Consider the following 22,792-nt stretch of genomic DNA (forward strand, 5'->3'; position numbering starts at 1 on the left):
AACCTACTATAGGCAGGGATAAGCCCAAACAACTGGCCAGCACCAGCATACCATTGCGGGTGATAGTGCTCTTTACAAATACACATAACATATCATGTATTAAAAAAAAACATAGAGATAAAGAAAAGTTTGTCTTTGTACAGAAAATGGTAAGTAAAGGGGGCAGCATATCGTCAATGTCATACATGTCTCTTACTAGTGTGGAAAATCCTCCTGTTGCAAGCCTGGATCTATGACAGGCAAATGGGGTTTCTCCTGGGAATACCCTGGGATATGGTCTCAGCAGTGGCCATCAGTCCCAGTTTTTCAGAATTCCTAATTCAGTTAGTAATACAAATTTGCCCATTTTCTAGGATACATTCCAAAACACTGTGGCAATTTCACATCCCAATAATTAGTGATCTGCTTGGTACTGGTGATTGTGGGCATGGAATTATTAACCCAGTGCCCCTCAGGTGTCTCAGAATAGGACCAATGTGGTTAAGATCAACAAAGTAGCAACTTTGGGAGTAATCACAATGAGTATTCTACATTCTTAACGTATGCATATTTTAATCACCTAATGTGCTCAATAAACCCCCATTTTTTAAAACTGAAATCAAGAGTATATTGCTTCAGTTAGAAAAAATAGTTATCAATTAAAAGAAGAAGAGAATATAAAGAATGCATTTGTATATTTACCCCAACCCTGCACATTGAATGTTTGGATATGTGGTAGTAGTCTTAGGCTGTGTGCCAGGAAAACTCAGTGCATAACTCAGAGTTCTGAGAGTTAAACAAAACTAGAATACATTAATATAAATTGTATGTGCATACCAGCATGGAGTGTTTTATTTTTCCAAAATTGCCTCTTAAGTATTCACCAGGGTGACATCAATATTATATGGAAAGAATTGCCTTCCATCTTTTCAATAGACTAAACATAAAATGTTTGCTGGATCACACAACACATAACCTGTTACATATAAATTATTGATATTATCCTTATTTTGGTCATTTCCCATGTCAAAGATACTTTTATAAAATTCGTTTTTTTTTAAAAAAAACAGCAGTTTACATTTTCTAATGCACTTGGGGCCAGATGTAGGTAGGCTTTTGCACCTCGCAAACGGCGAAAAACGCCGTTTGCGAGGTGCAAAAGCCCTCAAGCGAAGAAACACATTTTGCGAGTCGGAACCGACTCGCAAAATGTGTTTCCGACTCGCAAATAGGAAGGGGTGTTCCCTTCCTATTTGCGACTCGCACCGCGATTTAAGTTGATTTGTGACCGCGAAAGCGGTCGCAAATCAACTCGCAGTTACCATCCACTTGAAGTGGATGGTAACTCATTTGCAAAGGGGAAGGGGTCCCCACGGGACCCCTTCCCCTTTGTGAATGCTCACAAAATTATTTTTTCAGAGCAGGCAGTGGTCCAAGGGACCACTGCCTACTCTGAAAAAAAACCGAAACAAAAGGTTTCGGTATTTTTTTCTATTTGCAGCTCGTTTTCCTTTAAGGAAAACGGGCTGCAAAGAGAAAAAAAAAAACTGCTTTATTTAAAAGCAGTCACGGAGATGGTGGTCTGCTGTCTCCAGCAGGCCACCATCCCCGTGAGTGCCTGGACTCGCTATGGGGTCGCAAACTGCGACCCACCTCATAAATATTTATGAGGTGGGTCTTTGCGACCCCATAGCGAGTTGCAGAAGGTGTCTGAGACACCTTTCTGCATTCCAAAATGCGACTTGCAATTTGCGAGTCGCAGGGACTCGCAAATTGCAAATCGCAATTTGGAATCTTTCTACATCTGGCCCTTAATTCGAGAATGCCGAATTGAAGGTTTTAGTAGCTGCTCTCTGAAAAGTTCCGTTAATAATGAGGCATGGATTGCATTTAGAATGTCTAAATATTGCTTAACTTTCATGGAGCGACTGCTTGTTAAGCAGAGAGTATTAGTACAGTATTGCAATATTATGTGATGCTTTCATTTGGCTAATGCATTATCATGGATGGAGCCTGAGGCCCTGATTTCAGTCAGGCCAATCATGAGTTTGTGCAGAGTCGATAATTAGTGGGAGCGCAATTTGCACACAGTCTTAATTATGACACCTAAGAAAGCTGAATGGCTAAAAAATTAGGCTTGAATCCCTCCATCATAGGTTGCACAAGCTAGCCTTTTGCATAATTTGTGTCCCCCCTGATTTGTGCCAAACTTTACTTAACAAAAAATAGATGAGCAAACAAGTGCATTAAGTGCAATTTGCACACAACTCGCAATCCTGTTTCAGGCATAAACTAGTAGATCTAGGCATGAAAAGGGGTATCAGTCTGATTGTAATCAGGGACTGAGGGCCTGATTTAAAGAAAGCGGCGCTGCACCCAGTGCAGAGCCACTTTCCTTGCGCCCCTTAGCACCCCCCTAACGCCACCATGTGTGCGCTGTATCTAAATGGGGAACGCCCCCTTTGCATACATTATGCCTGGCGTGGGCATAATGTAGTGCAAAAGGTTACAAAGTGGCACAATGCATGCATTGCGCCACTTTGTAAATTTGGCACTGCAATTTTGGCCTCGTTGGGCCACGTTAGCGTAACAAAATGACAATAATGTGGCGCAAGGAGGCGCTAGGGGTTCTTAAATCAGCCCCTAAATTTGGTCACTTAGACCCATGGTGTAATGACAAAAGCAAAAAACACCCAGCTACAGATCTCATTAGCTCTGGATATATATGGTGTTTTTGCACCTGCTTCTGAACCTGGCAGTTAGTAATGAACAATCACATGGGCAGTCAGTTTTTACACCTATGTGCTTGTGTTACTACACCTTGCACACTGTCTTGCATAGGCAATTACCACTAAATGATGGTAACTGTCATTGCAAAAAATTGAACCAAATACACGGGAAGCGTCAGATACAATAATTACCCCCTTTCCAGCACTCCTAGCTCTAAATGATCGTGTAATTAGCTTGTGAGATGGACATCATTTATAGACCCTCTCATTTGATGAAATTCATAATTCACGGAAATTATGCAATTTCTGTACGTTAAAAAAAAAAGATCATAGTAAAACATCATACCCAAATGGTATGGTTATCGAAAACCAATTCCTTTTGTGCACTGAGTAACCAAACATTTACCCTAAACACATTTAATGATAATTCTGATATTAACACAAGGGTTTTCCCTTTACCAATTGTGATCATTGTTTACAGCTGTATTGTGCACAATGTGTATGCGGTCTTGGTTTACCACAAAGATGCTGTTATGCCACTGCAAAGATTAAACAGTAACCACGCTTAGCTCACCAGCTAATCCTGATGGAAAGACATGGCAAAGCAAGGATTTTTCATTAAGAATTAAGCACATAGATTTTATTAGTAGGACATACAACTGCAAGCAGAGGAGGGCAGGCTTCAATTATTGATTTTCAGTTGTAACCAAGATTGAACCAAAGGATCACAATATGTACCAACTTACATTTTGTTTCTTTGAACAAAATAGCACCTGACATTTTAAAGGTGGCTAAAGATCGTAATACGAGATAGTAGGGATCAGCCTACGGGGAAACAGTCTCATCCAGTCTTCCAAAGTGAATTGCTGCAGCTCCACTCCTTCCCAACAACAGGCTCCTACATCAACAAAGGTGAGAGGACTTCACTGTGCAGTGTCTCATCCTTTACTCTCTGGAAGCATCACCCACCTCAGTAAATGAACACTGTTCTGGACACCCTCGACACTTTCTAATCAAAAGGCAGGAGCAAGCTATCGTTCACCACTAGGAGTGCTGTGAACCCATTAGAGACCCTGACAATAATAGACAGACTCATCCATGTACACCAGCCCATGCATTTCTGGCCTACTGGAAGCAATTTTGTATTTTAATAAAAGTTTCTCCAGGTTTGCAATTTTTACCTTCAACACCATCATTTTAAAACAACTACTACCCCCAATAAAAACCTCCAAACATTGATTGTCATAATGTATTATCGTTCTTAGATATTTCCTTGAAAATTAAATCGATATCACTGATCAAAAGGAAAGACTAATTTTATCCAATAAGTAGCACTTACTCGAAAAAATTCTTTGGTGGATCCTGAATCCAATGTCCCATAGGCAATTTCTGTTTGTTTTGCAAGATCCTCAGCACTTTCTATGGGGGACACCATCCTTTCCACTGTCAGGAAAGCAGCAAGATTGGCGGTGTAGGAAGAGATGATGATGAGGGTGAAGAACCACCAGACTCCTCCGACAATGCGCCCCGAAAGGGATCTATAAAAAAACAGAAAGAGTAGGAAGCTGGGGCGTTCATCAGGTTTCCATTCTTGCCTTAGGCTTCGGAATTAGGAGCTCAATATCTCATGGATAAGATAACAGGAACAGTGAAGAAATAGAAATGTAATTATTTTGACAATAAGTGGTTTTAATGAAAGAATGTGCAATACTGCAAATATGCTGGAACAGGTATATTGATTGCAAAATGCATGTCAACGATATCATGTTTCTAGCCCTTAGTACGTTTCTAGCCCATATGACAGTCGTATGTCAGAATATCGACTACAGAATTATTGTGCTGCAAGAACATCATAGAAAACATATTGACAATGTTGAGGGAAGTAAATATCGGTAAGTATAGATCAACTATTCTTAACTCCACATTTACATAACTTAGGGCCAGATGTAGCAAAGTTTTAGCGACTCGCAAACGGCAAAATGCATTTCCGACTCGCAAATAGGAAGGGGTGTTCCCTTCCTATTTGCGACTCGCAATGCAATGTAATTCCATTTGCGACCCCGAATGCGGTCGCAAATTGACTCGCAGTTACCATCCACTTGAAGTGGATGGTAACCCAGTCGCAAATGGGAAGGGGCCCCCATGGGACCCCTTCCCCTTTGTGTCTGGCATTAAAAATAATTTTTCAGAGCAGGCAGTGGTCCAATGGACCACTACATGCCCTGAAAAATACCGAAACTAAAGGTTTCATTTTTTTTTTCAAAGTGCAGCTCGTTTTGCTTTAAGGAAAACGGGTTGCACTTTGAAAAAAAAACCTGCTTTATTTAAAAGCAGTCACGGACATGGAGGTCTGCTGACTACAGCTGGCCTCCATCCCCGTGAGTGCCCTGAATCGCTATGGGGTCGCAAATTGCGACCCACCTCATTAATATTAATGAGGTGGGTCTTTGCGACCCCATAGCGACTCGCAGACGGTGTCTGAGACAGCGTTCTGCATAGCAAATTGCGAGTTCCAATTTGCGAGTCGGAAGGACTCGCAAATTGCAACTCGCAATTTGCCACCTACCTACATCTGGCCCTTAATGACATTAGGGCCCAATTCACAAAGGTAAACTTACAGTTTTATGTAAGTGTATGATTTTTTACTTATTCACAAAGTTACTTTACCTGTAGTACCTTTACGGCTGTGCACTCATGTCATAAAAAGGTAGGACAGTTCTATCTTTTTATGTGTGGAGTCCGTGCCACGAGTGCAGAGACTCCACAGGCACAAGGATACTACTCGTAAAATACCTTTTGGATAGGAAAAAATTGTAAACTTACACAAAAGTGTAGGTTTATTCTTGTGCATCTGGCCATATTGTCAAGGTACATATGTGTGGAGTCAAGTATGTTGAACCAATACTTACTTAAACATACTAACCTTGTCTAAGGGTGTAGCTTGGACAGTAATATTGCGGAAGTGTGAGATTCTGATTTTCCAACAATCACACTGGCATATACTGTTAATATAAACTTTAGGACAAACAGAGCACATGAGGGGGGCTAAAGGGACAGTGGTAAGGGAGACAACTGCAGACTGACAGGGGCACTAAGTGAGAGGAAACACAATGGGGCGCATATTTACAAGCCCCCAAGCTCCACCTTAGCGTAATTTTTTTACGCTAAGGTGGCACTAACCAGTCCCCCATCCTGCGCCATATTTAAAAAGTGGTGCAGTGCAAGCATTGTGCCACTTTGTAATCCCTTGTGCCACATTATACCGGCGCCACGTATAATGTATGCAAGGGGGGTGTTCCCTCGCAGGGAGGCCCAAAAAAATGGTGCAGTGAATTGTACAAGATTTCACTGTACTATTCTAGTGTCATTTTTTAATGCCTGTTCAGTGTAGGTGTTAAAGTGACTCTAGTGCATTAGCCTATGGTCCTCCCTGTGCTTTGCTGGACTAGCGGCAACATTTTGGGCGCTTGTCCAGCAAAGTGCCACAATAGCATCATAAACTCTGACGCTACTGTCTTATCATGCGGAATGGTGCGTTGTATTGTAAAAATAGCGCTACCATGGTGTAGTTGGGGGGGTGCAGGGTGATGCAAGGAAACTCGTGCATCAGAGCCGATGCACCAGTTCCTTGTAAATCTGCCCCACAATATTTTGTGAAGTAGCCAACATTTTTTAAGACTTCCATAACAGAGAGCAAGAGAGTGTGTGCACGTTTTTGTCTGTGTATGTAAAAATTCCTGGTGAAATCAGACAAACACCTCACCATATTCGACTGAAAGAAACTATACTCAACTATTTAGCAGAAAATACATTTATTAAGGAGGTTTAACACCCCAAACACTCCCCCGTAAGCCACGCCCCTTACCTTGTCCATATTATGTTGTCCATATTTTTGTTAAAAGTATTTTGTAGCATGAGATTTAAAACTCAGAACTGCAGAACATAGTGTGGAAATCAGTGCAATCACATGGTTATCATACTTTGAGCATGTAATTTAGTGTTTTTTTTCTAAGGACAAAGTCATCCAGGCTTCATATGGAGTATTTTCCCCGGACACAAGGCAGTATTACTGCTAGTTCTAATATCATGGGAGTTGTACTATCCTTTTGGTTGGAAACTCATGTTCCTGCCTAGAATGGCCAACTGCGTGATGGTGGGCATAAGTGTTTACTGCGCCATTTCCTGCCTATCTCACAATTTATTCAAAATATATGTGCTTTGCTGCTTCATATTTAGTTCACTTTTATATTGTTTACAGTTCTTTAGGAAATTTTAAAAGAAAGCAGGTGTCTGCTTAATTGCTAGATTTATTGCATGGAGCACCAATACAATGGTACAGGATTACAAGTTAGTATTACAAGCACGAAGAAAAATTCTGCTTCACTGCTATGTTTTTTCTCATCTGCTATGCTGTGGGTACTCTTGTCACTGTTGGCTGCCTAGCGCCAATGCAGGCACCAACATGCGATGGTGCAAGGGTCCCTTCATTGCAGGGATGATTGTTTATGTGCAGGAAGGGACATCCTACTGCACATATACAATAAGTAATAAAGTTTTCCTCCTTCTTTGTGTCCTGCAAAATGGAGGACGCATAGAAAGAACAACAAATGAATAGCAAAAAAGGGTATTCTCCTCATTGAGCCACTTTTACGCCACCCCTGGGGTGGAGTAGGACCCTGATACATTCCTAGCCTTGTAGACCTGGGAATGCCTTAGATTTCATGGGGGTTTTTTGGGCAACACCCACAGCAACACCTATGGAATGCCCCTTTCACAAGTTATGCATGAAAGGGGGGCACATTTACAAGGCCATGAAAAGCCACGCAAGCTGGCTTTATGTGGCCTTGTAAATATGTAGGAGCAGACTGCGCTTCTGGAACTTCACAAAAATGAACCTCTGCCGGCGCTAATGTGCTTCAGGAGCATTGTACATATGCCCCGTGTTTTGTTATTTGATCAAGGACCAGACAACCACTATGTATGTGCAGTGCTAAGTGCTGCATTCTAAAGCTAACTGGGTAAACGTCATTGGTAAAGCACAGGATGGTTTAAATAGCAATTCTTACAGAGTTTGTCTTTTCTCTTAAGTAGTGTTTGGGGCCAAATGCTGAATTTGAAGCACATTGGCTAATGGCATTGGTGAGAACATATTCATTCTTCCACTGAACCCACAAGTTTGCCGACACTGCCTGACAATAATCACATTCATTATTTCATATAAAAAAGGAAGGAACGATAATTTCTGGTCCCAAAGTAAGATGGGTAACATCGCCCTGTCCTAGATTTCAAGGCACTAAACAAATACGTGTTGAGGAACCATTCAGGATGGTGTGATTGCAAAAAGTAGTTCCACTAATCATGACAGGAGACTATCTGGTGATGTCCGACCTCTAGGATATTCATGTCAACAGACAACCATTTCTAAAGTTCACATTGGGAGAACAGTATTTTCAGTTCCAATCTCTTTTGTTTGGTCTGGTAACCTCGCCCTTGATTACTAACAGAGATACTACCACCTATTGCTGCTTTTTTGCAAATGAAAAGTATTGTTCTTTTTCCGTACTTAGACAATTAATTACTATCTGCTCTCTCTCTTTTAAAGGCTCAGAAGGATGTGGTAACAGTGACCAAAGTTCTTCAGGAATTTAGTTTGCTCTTGAATCTTCAGAAAATGCATTTGGTTCCTTCTCAAGTCAAGAGCCCAGTTTGATACTAAAGTGAGTGCACTTTTCCTACCATTCAACTGAATGATATTAATCCAAATCAGCATATGAACAATGTTAGGACAACCCAGTGCCATGGTTAGATCATGGTTAAAAGTATGACTGCTGTTAGCAACATCAACATCAATTATAATTTGGGCAAGATTCCACCTTAACCTATGGTAAATCGCATTCTCTCACTTTGGGAAACAAGTTTTGCAGAATTTGATTCCAGATAACATCCGAGATATTCCACAATCTATAATGGTGGTTGGTGGAAGACAATTTGCTCATGGGGGTTTCCTCCCATAGCCAGCTTCAGTTCCCATGACCACAAATGGCAGTCTTTGGGTTTGGGGAATGGTTCTGGGCGATCAGGAAGAGAATGTTCTATGGTCACCTTTGGACAGCATCCAGTCCTCAAAGTGGGAAGAGATGTCAGCAGTTAAGAAGGCTATCTTGGCGTTCCATCCCTTGTTAGAAGAAAGGCATGTGGTTATGAAAACAGACAACTAGATGGCAAGGAATTATGTGAATCAACAGGGGACACAAGAAGCAAGTACCTGAACCTGCTAACCTCTGAGATTGTTGCCTAGGCGAGAAACATATGCTCAAAATAATAGTGGTTTATATCCAAGACACATTGAATTTTTGGGCCGATAGCCTCAGCTGCGATCTACCTTGCTCAGTAATGTATCACGTCCATCCATCATTTCAATCAAATATTTTAAAAATTTGGGGACCATAGTTAAATCTGTTTGCTTTACTAAACAACAAGATGTGTCCGAGTTTCTGCACAGAGAAACAAGAATCAGCAGCAGATGGCACAGCGATTCCATGGCCTCAAAGGTTACTGTACTCCTTCCCTATGATTTCTCTTCTTCTGAAAGTGATTCCAAAGGTTTGAGAGAAAAGGGGCGTAGATAAATCTGAAAGCATCTTTTTGGCTGGAGCACCCTTGGTTTCCTCTGCTTCAATTCCTAGCCATGGGAGAATTATTTCACCATTCATTCAATCCAGCTCGAGTGCAGTTTCCGAACTTTACACCTTCCCATTATGATTCCTCAGGCTAATGGCTTGGCTATTGAGAGACTAGCTCTGAATGGTTTAGGTTACTCAGATAAGGTGGCACTTGAGATTCAACCTTCATGAAAACAATCAACCGTAAGATCTTATAAAACAAGGGAGCTCCTTCTCCGAGTGGTTCTTATCTAAGTCAGAACACCCTATTATCATTGATCTGTTTCAGGTTTTATAATGCTTGACAGGCAGCTTTCTTAAGGAGTTGATCTCTATCACCTTGTCTATCCAGTGGGCAGCAAATAAGGCATTTAAACAGTTTTCAAGTGATCTTTCTGAAATGTCCCAATTGGTACTGATACTCCTAAAGAGCTTCAGGTTGAAAAGATCAGTATTCTATAATCCAATACTATATAGGATATAGTGCTCAGGAAAGCCTTTTGAACCCTTAGAGGAAGAAGATTTGACAGTTGTCGGCTAAGACAGTGCTCTTAGGTGATATAATGGGTGTATTAGAAGCCTTAATGGTTACTTATCCTCACCTGATGTTTTTTCCTGATCTTGTGGTTTTAAAATGACCTCATCCTAAGGTTCCAGAATCTTTTCATTGAGCCCAAGAGGTGGTTTTACCAGGTTTTCAAGATAACCCTAGTGATTGCATTCCATTTTCAGTAGATGTTAAACAAGCCCTATTAATTTATCTTGATCACACAAAACCATTCTAAACCTAACATTTGCTCTTTACTGCACATGGGTCAGTAGATAAGGGAAGAAAAGCATCTATAGCAACTTTGAATACATGGGTTCAACAAGCTACTTTTCACTATAACAGAGGGAGAGGGGGCGTTCCTTGCTTGAAATATGCGGGGCAGCAACCTGCTTGTCACATTAAACCGTTATCAAGCACTGCTAACTCAAGGTATGTGATTCTGTGAATAAATCATTTTGCTCTAAAGGTATTTCTTCAGCTAATAAGTACTTGTTGCAAGTCAAAGACTATTATACTTCTTTTATGGTTGATGCAACATTTACTAAATTTTTTAATCCTGAGGGGGTACTAAACCAATCTTACCAGTAATCTCCATTACTCTAATTAGGGGTCCTCCTCATCCCAGTCCACTTTCCCTTTCTCCATCCAAAGTTTGCACTTCCAATTTTTGAGCTTGGTAGTACAAGATATAGAGGAAAACTGCATGGAGCATATTTATGTTTAAAAGAAAATGGGCAGGGACATTTTGAGTATGCTTGAGCTGTCATGAGGTGGGGAATACCTCACATCATTAGAACGGAGACATGGAGGACTCCTAATCAGGGTAATGAAGATTACTGTTAAGTAATTGGTTCATAAAGAATTGCCAAAAGTTGATTTTCAGCATCTCCTTAGACTCACACATTCTTAAAGTTTTACAAAGGTAGCACTGTTACTGATTGCTGCTTATTTTCCTCAAATGTGAATCTACTTGTCCTACTTGTGCTGGATGCTATAATAAGAAAGGAGCTTACTTTTACAGTCTACGATTAATGGTGAGGCAGTCTACATGAGGCCTGTGGCCATTTCCTGACAAACATTGCCCTATGTCATGTTCTAAGATCTCTGATCCCCCAGGACCTGTTTGTATTCTTTATTTTTTTTAAATCTAAACTAGACTCACTGTTAGCCACCCTCTATATTCTTTCACACCAGCCACAATATGTTTCTCTAATTCCATTCTCTCCACCCTAGCATTCATATTTACCCCCTGGCCCAATTCTCTAATTCTCTTTGTTCTACCCTACCCTCATCTTTCATTAATTGAGGCCACCCATGTCTCTGATTTCATTTTCTCCACCCTGGTCTCTGATTTCCTTTACTCCACCATGGGCTTTGAATTCCTTTTCTATGCCCTAATTTCTGTTATCCTGTGCTCTGCTTGATTCTCTAGTCACATCACTCTCAGCAGTTTCTCAGATCTTTTTAGCCCCGTTATATTAACAGACTTATGTAAGGCAAGTCCATTCCCTGATTTGTTTAATAGACTACATTCTTTACCACATCCTTTTCCCTGACTCCCTTTGTGCAATGCATGTTTTTGATTCCCTTTGCCCGCCATACTTGATCCAATCTCATTCTATATTCAACTCATTGATTCCTTAGTTCTGATTTAATATCCTCATCTCTGTATGCTTATTCCTGCACCGTACTCAGTTTACTGCAGCTGATCCTATGATGAGAGTAATCTTGTCCTATCCTGGGATGTTACTAATTTTCAAATTGAGTAACTGATAAACTTGATTAATCCCTTTTTTAAAAGGCACAAAAACCTATTCATTGTAGCATTAAAACTTATCATGAAAAGCAGATATTTTGCGCCCAATTCCTTTAGATGTTTCAATGAGTAGAGGTGATTTACTCTTTTAGTAGTCCTGCCTTAATCCTGAAAACATGAACACTGAAAGATGCACTTAAGATATAATATTGGAAAGGAGAGATCTGCAAAAAATGCTCCATCATTGACAATTTTAAGAACTCTCCGTTGTCCAATGACTCATAAAAACCTTGTTTTTGCAGTGGCATTCACTGTGCACTTACTTTTCCTAAGCTCCTGGGGAACTCTTACCTGAGTTACTCAATGTCAACCTCTCCTTATACTTTCCCAACTGATTTATGCACTCTGCTCTCTTACCTCTGCACAATTATGTCAATTTCCTTGTTCCAGTGAATCACAGTAAAGCAGGGGACCCCACAAATCAGCACTGTGTTTTAATATCTAACCCCCTGCAACACCTTAAGTTTCATGGAAGTAGGCAGACATGGGTCCTGTGCTCACTGTACTATAGGATTCGTGGTGCACCCTACTGACGAGGCCCAATATGCTAAAACCTGAGGTTGCTCATCGGATGGGACGTGGCCTGGCAGCTAGACAGGACTGTTCTTACTGGAGCAGGACCAAGGCTGATATGCTTATGGCTGGTTCCTGTCAAAGGTCATAGGGTAAAAGAAAAATTGACTAGAACATGGCCACAAGTTGCTAGCGGCAAAGATTAATTCAAGCATTCCACCCATCACATTTTTGTTATCCTTTGTGTACTGTCCTGTAGTTCATATTACAAAAGGCCATATTTGTATATAGAGACAGCAACTGTCTGTGCTACTTTTACTTTGGCATTTGGGCTGTAACACCTCACCTCACCTTTGCCAATAGATAAAATGTGACTGGCTGGTATGATTTGAACTACTTATTCCAAAAGTAAGAAGCAGGGTTCAGGCCAGAGTGATGTGGATTTAGAGACGAGTTTGAGTTAACTTCCTGGCAGCAGATTTTGAAGACCGAGATGTGTGCTATTAACACAGTCCAGCTAATATTTCACAAGAGCCAGGGATATTTAGGCTCATGGTAGGTGGAAATAGTGTATACTAACTTTTTAAGTGAAAGTAACAGGCCTTTGCTTTATTACTGAGAGATTGGAGTAAAAAGGCTCCCATATTTTGTAAGACCCTTACCCAGAAGGGGCACCAACCTAGGTCAGAGAGCTGTAGAGCTTCAAGGTCGAAGTTAATGCCTTGGCCTATCAGGAACATATAAGTATTTGAAGAATTAAGTTTTACATAGCTGAGATCTATCCATCGCTGGACACCTGAACGCATCTGGAACAATTTTAAGAATCATTCAAAGAAAGTGCGTTCAAGCATACAATAATGTTGGACTTATCTGCATGGTTAAAGCATGCAGAGCTTTACTTTCAACTATGGCTGATTAGAGGGCAAAGCCACAGTTTACAGCAGGTGTGTAAGTGATGAACTTTGTTGGGTTGAGTAAAAGCCTAGACTCATGGTGCTTCAAAGTAGAGTGAGAGCAAAGATGCCATCCTACCACAGATACTGCCTTGGATTCCTGATTCAATTTGAAGATTGTTGAGTCACCTTTAAGAACGAGTAAACCCACGGCTCTGGTACTATCAGCATTGACCAAGGATCAAAAGTTCTCTGGGACAGTATGCTGGACATACTCTCTTAATTTCCCGAGCCAGGAGACAGCTTGTGATGGCTGCAGAATATTAAGGGCTCAGGATAACCCCTCTTCTATAGTCTGTAGTTCTGTCACCCTTTTCAATAACAAAGCTGGATAAATCATGTAGAAAAGTGTGTACTGATTGTCTGATCTATGAAGTGAGAGGGAGACTTCCAGAACCTGGTCTTCATACTTTCAGAAACGAAGACCTAATTAATTTTGCTATGTATTTAAAAACATTTGAGTCTGACAAGAAATAGTAATTGTCTTTTTGCTAGTATTGGCCCATCTGGAGAGTCTGGACTCTGATCAATAATAATAATAACTGAGACATGTTTTAGGTCGAGCATTAGCGTATGACCTCTTCTATACTTGTAAGTATACTTATTCTGTGAGCTTAAAGCCATTTCATTTGTGCATGTGTGTATCATTTAAAAAAACCTTGCTTGCTTGTGGCCAGTCATGCTTATTTGTCCCTTTTTTTTTCTTTGGGAGCAGGGACCAATCACTGTATATGACCGTATAATAACGCTTTGTCATGTTGATCCATTCTTTAGGGGACGTTTTTTCTCTTTGTTCGGTGAAGCTTCTCTTTTTAGCTGCAGACCATTCTTGCTCTCAGCTTAGTTTCGCTGTAAACAGGGCTGTAAATCAACCTATTATCTTGGTCTTATTTGTTTTTTGTCAGTTCTGTGCACCCTTTCTCACTGCTCTCTCTCAGCTGCCTGGCTCCCACCCTTCCTTGTTTTTTTTTTCTTGAGAAAAAAGGCTGCATCCTAATACCTCGGGCTAACAGGATTATTAATCTGGAGGTCTTGCTCATACAACAAAGAAAGCGTTCCTCCCAAGCTTCTTCCTTCCCATGCTTGTCTGGGTCGACTCTGGCACAATTGAAATCTCCTGGCCGGAGGCCAGTTTGCCACCATTGTTTCCGGAGGGGCCGTGAGGACAGAAAAGATGCCCGTTGGCAAGAGTTGGTAAGTCATTAGCCATGGGCCTCGGACATTGGGCCGTGCTGGGGAGCCAGGAGATGGGCACTGAATTATTTATGTGTGCTTCTCTGCATGTGGGAAAAAGGAAGGGGGAGGGCATGTGCATGCACGCAGCACAGTCTGAGTGTGAGTGCACGCCAGAGAACCATCACTGGTCTCAGCTCAGTGCCAGGATTAAAGACTGGTCCGGCCATCTTTGTTCCTTGCCTCCTGCCTCTCATATGAGGCATATATGTGGCCTCCGTTACTATGATTTTATTACTCAGTGAGGTATATAATTTCTTCAACACCTGCTCTCAAGTCTATAAACTCCAACAATCATGTAACTAGTTCCCTTTCTGCCACTTTCTGGTGCGCTGTGTGTTTATATACTATAGTTTCCTCTCAATTGCGCATATAAACCCAGTGGTTGTCAAGCAGTTGTATCTTTTCCCCTACTTTCTGTTACGCATATGGCCCTGTTCTCCGCCTCTTGTTTTTGTTAATGCTGTATAGAAACTGTAAACTATGCCATTAAGTGCTGTGCTAGATAGCACGCTACTTACAACAAATACATAATGAAGAGATTGGTAAACAAACATGAGAGAGACAATAAACACAATGTGAGAAAATGTACAAAGTATGAGAGTAGGGTGAACCTATGCATTGCAATAAGTCTTGAAGTGGGACTCAAGGGAAAGTGGCTACTTTGAACATCTGTGTGCATCTTGTAAATTCATTCAATCAATCAGGAATTTGTAAAGCACACTTCTTACCCATGAGGGTCTCAAGGTGCTGAGGAGGGCAGGGGTGAGAAGGGGGAAGGGAGGTGCTGCTACTGCTCGAACATCCAGGTCTTGAGAAGTTTTCTGAAGGTAAAGAGGTCTTTGGTCTGGTGCAGGTGATTGGGAAGAGTGTTCCACGTTTTGGTGGCGAGGTGCGAGAATGATCTACCGCCGGTTGTAGTTCTGTGGACGCTTTGGACGGTTGAGAGGGCGAGGTCGGCGGAGATGCCTGGTCGGGGTGTAGAAGGAGAGTTGTCTGTTGAGGTATTCTGGTGAGGAGTTTGAAGGTGATTTTCTTATTGACTGGGAACCAGTGCAGGTTGTTCAGGTGGTCTGTGATGTGGCAGGGGATGTCCAGGATGAGGCGTGCAGAGACGTTCTGGATGCGTTGCAGCCTCTTCTGGAGTTTGGCGATGGTTCCTGCGTAGAGGGCATTGCCGTAGTCCAGCTTGCTGCTTGCGAGGACTTGAGTGGCTGTTCTTCTGGTTTCGGTGGGTATCCATTTGTAGATATTTCGGAGCATGCAGAGGGTGATGAAGCAGGAGGAGGAGATGGTGTTGACTTGCTTGGTCATGGATAGTGAGGGGTCCAACATGAATCCTAGGTTGTGTGCGTGGTCATTGGGAGTCAGAGTGGTCCAAGAGTGGCAGGCCACCAGGAGTCATCCCATGCGGAGGGGGTGGAGCCAAAGATGAGGACTTCCGTCTTGTCAGAAGTGAATTTGAGGTAGCTTCTCTTCATCCATTCGGCGATGGGCTTCATTCCTTCGTGGAGGTAGGTTTTTGCAGAGTCCTTGTTGAGGGAGAGGATCACCTGAGTGTCGTCAGCATATGAGATAATGTTGTGGGATCAGGCGATGTTAGCGAGCGGGGCCATGAAGACGTTGAAGAGGGTTGGGCTGAGGAATGAACCCTGGGGTACGCCGCAGATGATTTCGGTGGCCTCCGAGCAGAATGGGAGAGGCGGCCTCTCTGGGTTCTGCCGGTGAGAAAGGAGGTCACCCAGTCCAGGGCTCTGTCATGAATTCCAGCTTTGCTGAGGCGTGAACGTAGGGTATGGTGGCAGACTGTGTCGAGAGGTCCAGGAGGATGAGGGCCGTAGTTTCACCAGTATGGTTCTGATGTTGTCAGTGGCGGCGATGAGGACGGTTTCGGTGCTGTGGTTGCTGCGGAATCCAGATTGGGAAGGGTCCAGGATGCGGTTCTCCTCGGGGAAACGGGTTAGTTGTCTGTTGACGGCATTCTCGATTACTTTTTCCGGGAAGGGGAGCAGGGAGATAGGCTGGATGTTCTTGACGTCCTTTGGGTCCGTCTTGGGTTTTTTGAGGAGGGCATTGATCTCAGCGAGTTTCCAGCTCTCCGGGAGGGTGGCGGACTCAAAGGAGCTGTTGATGATCTTCCGTAGTTGGAGTGCGATCACGGAGCTTGCTTTGTTGAGAATGTGATGAGGGCAGGGGTCAGATGCAGAGCCGGAGTGAATGGTGTTCATGATTCCGAAGGTGTTGTTGTCGTTGACGGGGGTCCAGGAGAGCAGGAGGTTGGTCGGAGGTGAATCTATAGGGTTGTTGGTTGCTGGAGGGGTCTGGGTGCTGAAGCTGTTGTGGATGTCTGCAATCTTATGGTGGAAGTAGGGGGTTAGGGAGATGCAGAGGTCTTGGGATGGCAGGATGTCGTTGGAGTTTGAGCTGGAGTTGGGGTGTTCCTTCACGACGTTGAAGAGCTCCTTGTGGCTGTGTGCGTTGTTGTTGATTTGGTCTTTGAAGGTGGTTTTCTTGGTGGCTCGGATGAGTTGGTGGTGTCTGTGGATGGCATTTTTGAAGGCTGTGAGGCTGTCTAGAGTCTGATCTTGGTGCTCATTAGCAATTTAAGTAGTTGTCACACACAGTGTGCTTGAAAAGTCCTTTTGTTTTCCATTCATGTCTGTGTAACATGCTAGTTACAGGTTCTCATTCAAGGGCACACATAGCCACACTAACTTCTTAATGTTGATAAAGTGAGTAATTATGGATTGGGTACTAATAACATCTTTTATTTAGAACATTAAAGTAGTGTGAGCAAAGCTATCTTTACCGTTTTGTGCTATTTATATCTGTGTTAAATCAACTTTGGTTCTTCTTTCAATAAGAAATTAAGGCATTTGTATTAAAAGGGGCAAGTGCTAAGTTATGATCACCACCAAATTGTTTCCCACAAACAGCTTGGCACTGGCCTGTTTGCATTACACCACACCTTCCACATAGGTCAGGTCACCTTCAGCCATTATTCATGCAGAGAGGATGAGAAACAAAAACTATAAATGAACCATTGCTATTTCAGATACATTCCTGCCAAGGCCTCAAAGGCATCAAAGGCCTCAAAAGAGTCCAGTAGACTTCCTTGCACATCCTATAACTTAGGAGGGGAAAGATGCTAATAAATTGAATAGGCACAAGAATGCAGAGAGCAAGATAGTACAATCAACCCATAGTTACAAGGGAGAAGGGAATTGAGGATGTGATGTGGACATCCTTTCTCTGTGTTGATGAAATTCTCCTCGGCCACGTTCATTCGGCGTTGTTAAAGTACAGAGAAGCACAGTGTGTTGGTTTCAGTACTGCCGAACCGGTTTTTCCATTTAGTTGGCCCCCGCTACCATGATGATCAGGTATGAGACCGTTGTGGGTATATATGAGGAAGGACGACGTAATATTTAGAAGGCGCTGTAGTATTGCACAATCCGGGCTAATTACAGCGTTTCTGCTTCTGTTTGTGTTATTCCCTTCTGCCAACAGCTGCAGCCCCGCTAGATCAATTAGGGGAAGAGTTGATTTTTGAGAAGATTTGAGTTATTGGTTATACTGGGTAAGCGGCTGATTATTGTTTCATGTGTTGGGTTATTCCTCTCTTCTTCCTTTTGGGGGTTTAAACTCTTCTTTTTTAAGACACTTGGGCATTTCGGTGACTTGCACTATTGGTTGCATGGGCACGCATTCTCAATGATCCCGATCAGTTGTATGTTGGAACAGACGTAATATATGTTTTGGTGTGCATCTTGAGGTGTTTGATATAGGATTATTTTAATTATTTTAATTAGATACTCAATGTGAAGAGGATATTTTGTGCACCACTACGGATTGACTGCCCTGATGAAGGTGGCTGTGAATAAGGGGTATTGACTCCGACGTAGAGCTCCACCGAAACGCGCGTCGTTAAGTTTAATAGCATATGATTGAAGTGAACGGTTTGCATTGTAAATGGATCATACTCCAAAGATGGACTGGATGGAGTAGCGTCAGTGAACACGTGAACTGGCGGTACGAGCAAGAATCTTGGTGACATTCACTTCGATAAGGAATGTTTGGATCTTTTGATAATTATTAGAAGACCAGTTTGATTTCATTCAGCCAAGAGTTGAATTTACACATGCACAATACTGGTGATTTGAGTGCGATTTGATGTTAACGTTGTTTTTGTATGTAGGATGTGGTGTTGTGTATAGTGCATTGTTTAATTGTTTTTTTTGTATTATTTGGATAAGCTCTGGGGGGGTCTATTGATTAAGGATGAAAGTTACATATTTGATTTTGAATGTATATTGATAGTGTAAATAAATGTTGATCATTATAAAAGAAAGCTATATTTCAGTTTATGTCCTTCCTGGACTGAACTGATTGTTTAAAGGTTCAGGAGAGTGATATTTGTTCTTACTGGTGGAGGTCTTTAGATACATACAGGGCCACTAGAATTATGTGTTAGAGAATACAAAATTATGTGGCAGGGTTAACCAAATTATGTAGCCAGAAAAGTCCAGTTATGCATTAACAACATCAATAGCTCTAACTCAAGCAAATACTAGACCTATTGAATTGAAAATGCTTCAGCTGGAAAAGTAGACAAGTGACAAGAAGAAATTAAACAAATGAACAAATTAAATGCAACAGGAATGAGGGGAACACATTACTAACCAAAGTTTACCTCTACCAATTAGCAATAACTTATTCATTAGACCAATAAAACATAAAAAGCTTTGTAATTCAGGATAACAACATTATCAGGGCACGTGCAGTGGTGTGCCAAATCTATTTATTCTGAATCACTCATTCGTATGGGCTAACCATAATATGTAGCTGTTTAATCACAAAATATCTTCATCTGAAATCATTAATTAGAAGTGCGATCATGCATATGACTTTCAAAGGACGTGACAATATAAATCAACAGTAAAGATAGGAAAATACCGGCATTACCAATACAAGCAAACAATGTTGTATTGGGCCTGTTCGACTGGGCAGATGATGGGTAGATCCCCATCCCAACCATTCAATATGTGCATTGTTCTACATATGGTTTAGGTCCCAGCGGTTGGGAGGCAGGGGAAAAAAACCTGAGTATTCATCATGGCTCGCCTATCTTCATAATATTTCACAACATACAAAGGCCCTCATTTTGACTTTTACCAAACCGCCAAAACCACGGGCGCCGGAAGACCGCCAGTGCTGGTGGTCTTCCGTCCACCAGATCACGAGTACTGAAGTATTTCCGCCACATTTTGGGCGGAAATACTCCAGAAGTCGTGCTGGAGGTTGGAGGCGCATGAGTGGTTCCACCACTGACCTGCCCACTGATCCTCCAGCCGTATTATGAGCAGTAATATGACCTGGCCGTGTCCTGATGGCGGGGATTTGCCAGTGGTGGAAGCGCCCATTCCCTGCAGGATGACCTCCTCGCCGGACAAGGTAAGTCGGGCATCGGGGAGGGGGGTGGGCGGTTTTGGGGGTGTTGCATGTGCGTGTGTGAGTGAGTGTTGTCTGCGTGTGTGCATGGGTGTGTTTATGAGTGTGTGTATGCATGGGTAAGAGTGTGAATATGGGTGTGTGTATGAGTGTGTGAATGTTTGTGTGTTTGTGTCTATGCGTGGTTGAATGCATGACTAAATGTTGGAGAGAGTGTTGAGGTAGTGCGTATATGAATAATGAGGTGAGTGCGTGTATGAATGTTGAGGTGAGAGCGTGTATGGATGCTTGTGAGTGTATGCGTGTATGTCAGTGTTGGTGTATGAGTGTATGCAGAATGTGCGTGGGTGTCTGTGTGCTTACATGCGGGGCCCTGCACTAGAAAGGGGTGAGGGGGCCTGCACTAGAAGGAGGGTGCAGGGAGGGGGCGCTGTTCTGGTAGGGGAGGTGGGGGGAATCTGCTATGGTATGGAGGGGGCTTGGGGGTATTGGGCTTGAAGGGGGGACAGGAAAGAAATTCTAATTTCTTTCTAGGTATCTCCAAATTACTACACAAACTCTACGAACATCTTCCACATATAGGGCAGCAAGGGGCAGATAAATGACCAAATCCAAATGAAATAAATGGAGATGTTGTCTAAGTTCACATCAAAATTTTATTTTACGGACGCACCTAATAGGAGAGCCAGTTGGCTTGAAGGTGGATTGAATACTGAAAGGAAATGAAGTCGCAAGGTTGTTTAGTACCTTTTCATGAAAACCTGGTTAAGATGCTTACTGATTCCTCAAATAAAAAAAATATTTGGCTGATGCTATTTGGGTTTCTTTAATATCTGTTGTCATTAAATCTCAAATGCAAGATCCTATTACAGGAGCTTCTAAAACCCTCAAAATCATCTCATCTCTGTATGATGCTTTGGGTAAAAATACGTACCTTTTAAGTAATCCCTACATGATACCTCTAACTAAAGAAATTGAAATATTCGTACTTACGGCCTCAATATGAGGCTGACGGTCCTGGGACCGCTAGCTTGGTGGTGGTAGTCAGACCGGCGCACTCCATGCGGTCTGACCGCCAAATTACGACTTTGGTGGGCAGACCAACCTAAAGACCGCTGTCCCTGCCAGGAATATCTTTCCCGACATGGTGACAGCAGTCAGGGTTGTACTCAGCCAGGGCAGCGCTGAACTAAGCACAGTCTGGCTGATAACAACCCCACTTTCCATCATACTTTTTTATGGCAGGAACCCTGTCATGAAATTGTTGGCAGAAAGCCAGTGCTGGGGGATCACAGTGGGGCAGACAGTGTGCATTACGAGGGTGCTGGTCTGCCCCCTCTCTGCTACGCTGTATATATATACAAGGCTATAAGAGAGCCTAGACCTATATCTATAGGGATAAGAGAGCCTAGACCTATATCGTAGCACTGTTCCTGCCGTACTGACCGACAGGAACGCATATTACAAAGTTCCTATTGGTCAGGCCAGAGCCCTGCCATGGCAGTGGCGTCCTCCCCATGAGTTTGGAGGTCCTGCAGTGGGACCACCAAACTCATAATGAGGTCCTTTGATTTAAATTTGTGGAAGCTCACTTATTATTGTTTTCTCCTCAGAGTGGATTTCTCAGAAAATTGCTTATAACTAGAATTCCATCCCATCCCTGCATCCCTGTAATAATTAGGAGAACCTTGAGCAATCATCTTACCTCTAGATAATCCTCTAATCAAGAATACACCATCTGATTGACCTAAGATCCTTTTGGTTAGTGCCGTAATGCAAAATTACAGCTCCCCTTCACCCACTTCCCGCAGAACCCATGGTCCCTGAGCCTACTATATCTTACAAATATTGATTGGCCTTTGACCCATCCCTCCAGAGGGCCTCCAAACCTCTACCAGGCTCCCTGCCCCACCGGGGCTGCTGAGGCCTGCATTACGGCCCTGCTTTTTGTTCATCTAAAGCCTAAGGAATTATGGCCATAAGGAATTCTAAAAGGTGTGTTTTGGGCCTCTGTGCTCCCTAAGAAGGGAAGATGGGACATCAACAACTTTCTGGCAGATGTTTCAAAACCTGCAAACTCTAAATGAGGTCACCGTTTAGAGGCTAAGCTGTTGAGCTTGGAATCTGAACACCTTAGGTCTTAAGATTTGCCATTTGACCAAACGAGACATTCACCACTTTTAGGCAGATGTTTCACATCCTACAAACTCTAAATATGGTCCTCAGTAGAACATAGTTCTAATTAAGCTTTGTCATTTTGCCAAACAAACGTGTGTTTTGGGGGAAATCACTAAATTATTTTGGGGTTTAAATTATAAATATGTACAATGTTAAGTTAAAATAGGAGAACTGCACAATGTGCTGTTTAATATCCAGTTACATAATGTTAATTGATCACATCATATCTTCTGTAATCTAGTCTCAGCCTGACCCTGGGCAAATACTTGCATCTGCCACAAAAATATAAGTGCTCAATGCTGCAAGGATATTTGATAAAATGGCCATCCGGTGCACAATATATCTTAAAGCCAAGCTGACACAATCAAACAAAACAACATTCCAGAATGCCTTTGTTGATGATAGAGATGCAGGACGGAGTTAAGAAAAATCTTTTTTCCTCTACACTATATGGCCCTTTTAAACAAAGATCTACTTAATGAACACGTTACTTACCTTCAGTAATGCATTATCTGGTAGAGATTTAATCCAGCTGCAGATTCCTTACCTTTGATTTTCCCAGGTGTCAGGCTGGATCCAGAAACGTTTGCTGAGCAATACCACTTGTGTGCACCGTTCGGTGGCTCCAGTGGCATCATTGGCACTGGAAGTGACATCCCGGTCACCTATATAGGCATCAGTTACATTAATCACAGTTTTCCATGCCTGAAGCGCAGAGCCATGATAGC

At 42.4% G+C, this 22,792-nt stretch overlaps 1 protein-coding gene across 5 annotated transcripts in view; it reads right to left on the reverse strand.

Moving 5' to 3' along the window:
• The window catches only part of GRIA3 (glutamate ionotropic receptor AMPA type subunit 3), a 1,035,516-nt gene that overhangs the window by 247,629 nt on the left and 765,095 nt on the right, over window positions 1–22,792 (reverse strand). For all 5 annotated transcript variants that reach the window (XR_011199206.1, XM_069211976.1, XM_069211966.1 and 2 more), the window contains exon 12: window positions 4,048–4,246. Coding sequence is in view for 4 of the 5 variants with exons in the window: in XM_069211976.1 (XP_069068077.1) it covers window positions 4,048–4,246 (199 nt within the window). In the remaining variant the exon portion in view is untranslated. The remainder of the gene's footprint in view (window positions 1–4,047; window positions 4,247–22,792) is intronic.

Source organism: Pleurodeles waltl, chromosome 2_1, assembly GCF_031143425.1.
Source record: "Pleurodeles waltl isolate 20211129_DDA chromosome 2_1, aPleWal1.hap1.20221129, whole genome shotgun sequence".
Taxonomy (NCBI): Eukaryota; Metazoa; Chordata; class Amphibia; order Caudata; family Salamandridae; genus Pleurodeles; species Pleurodeles waltl.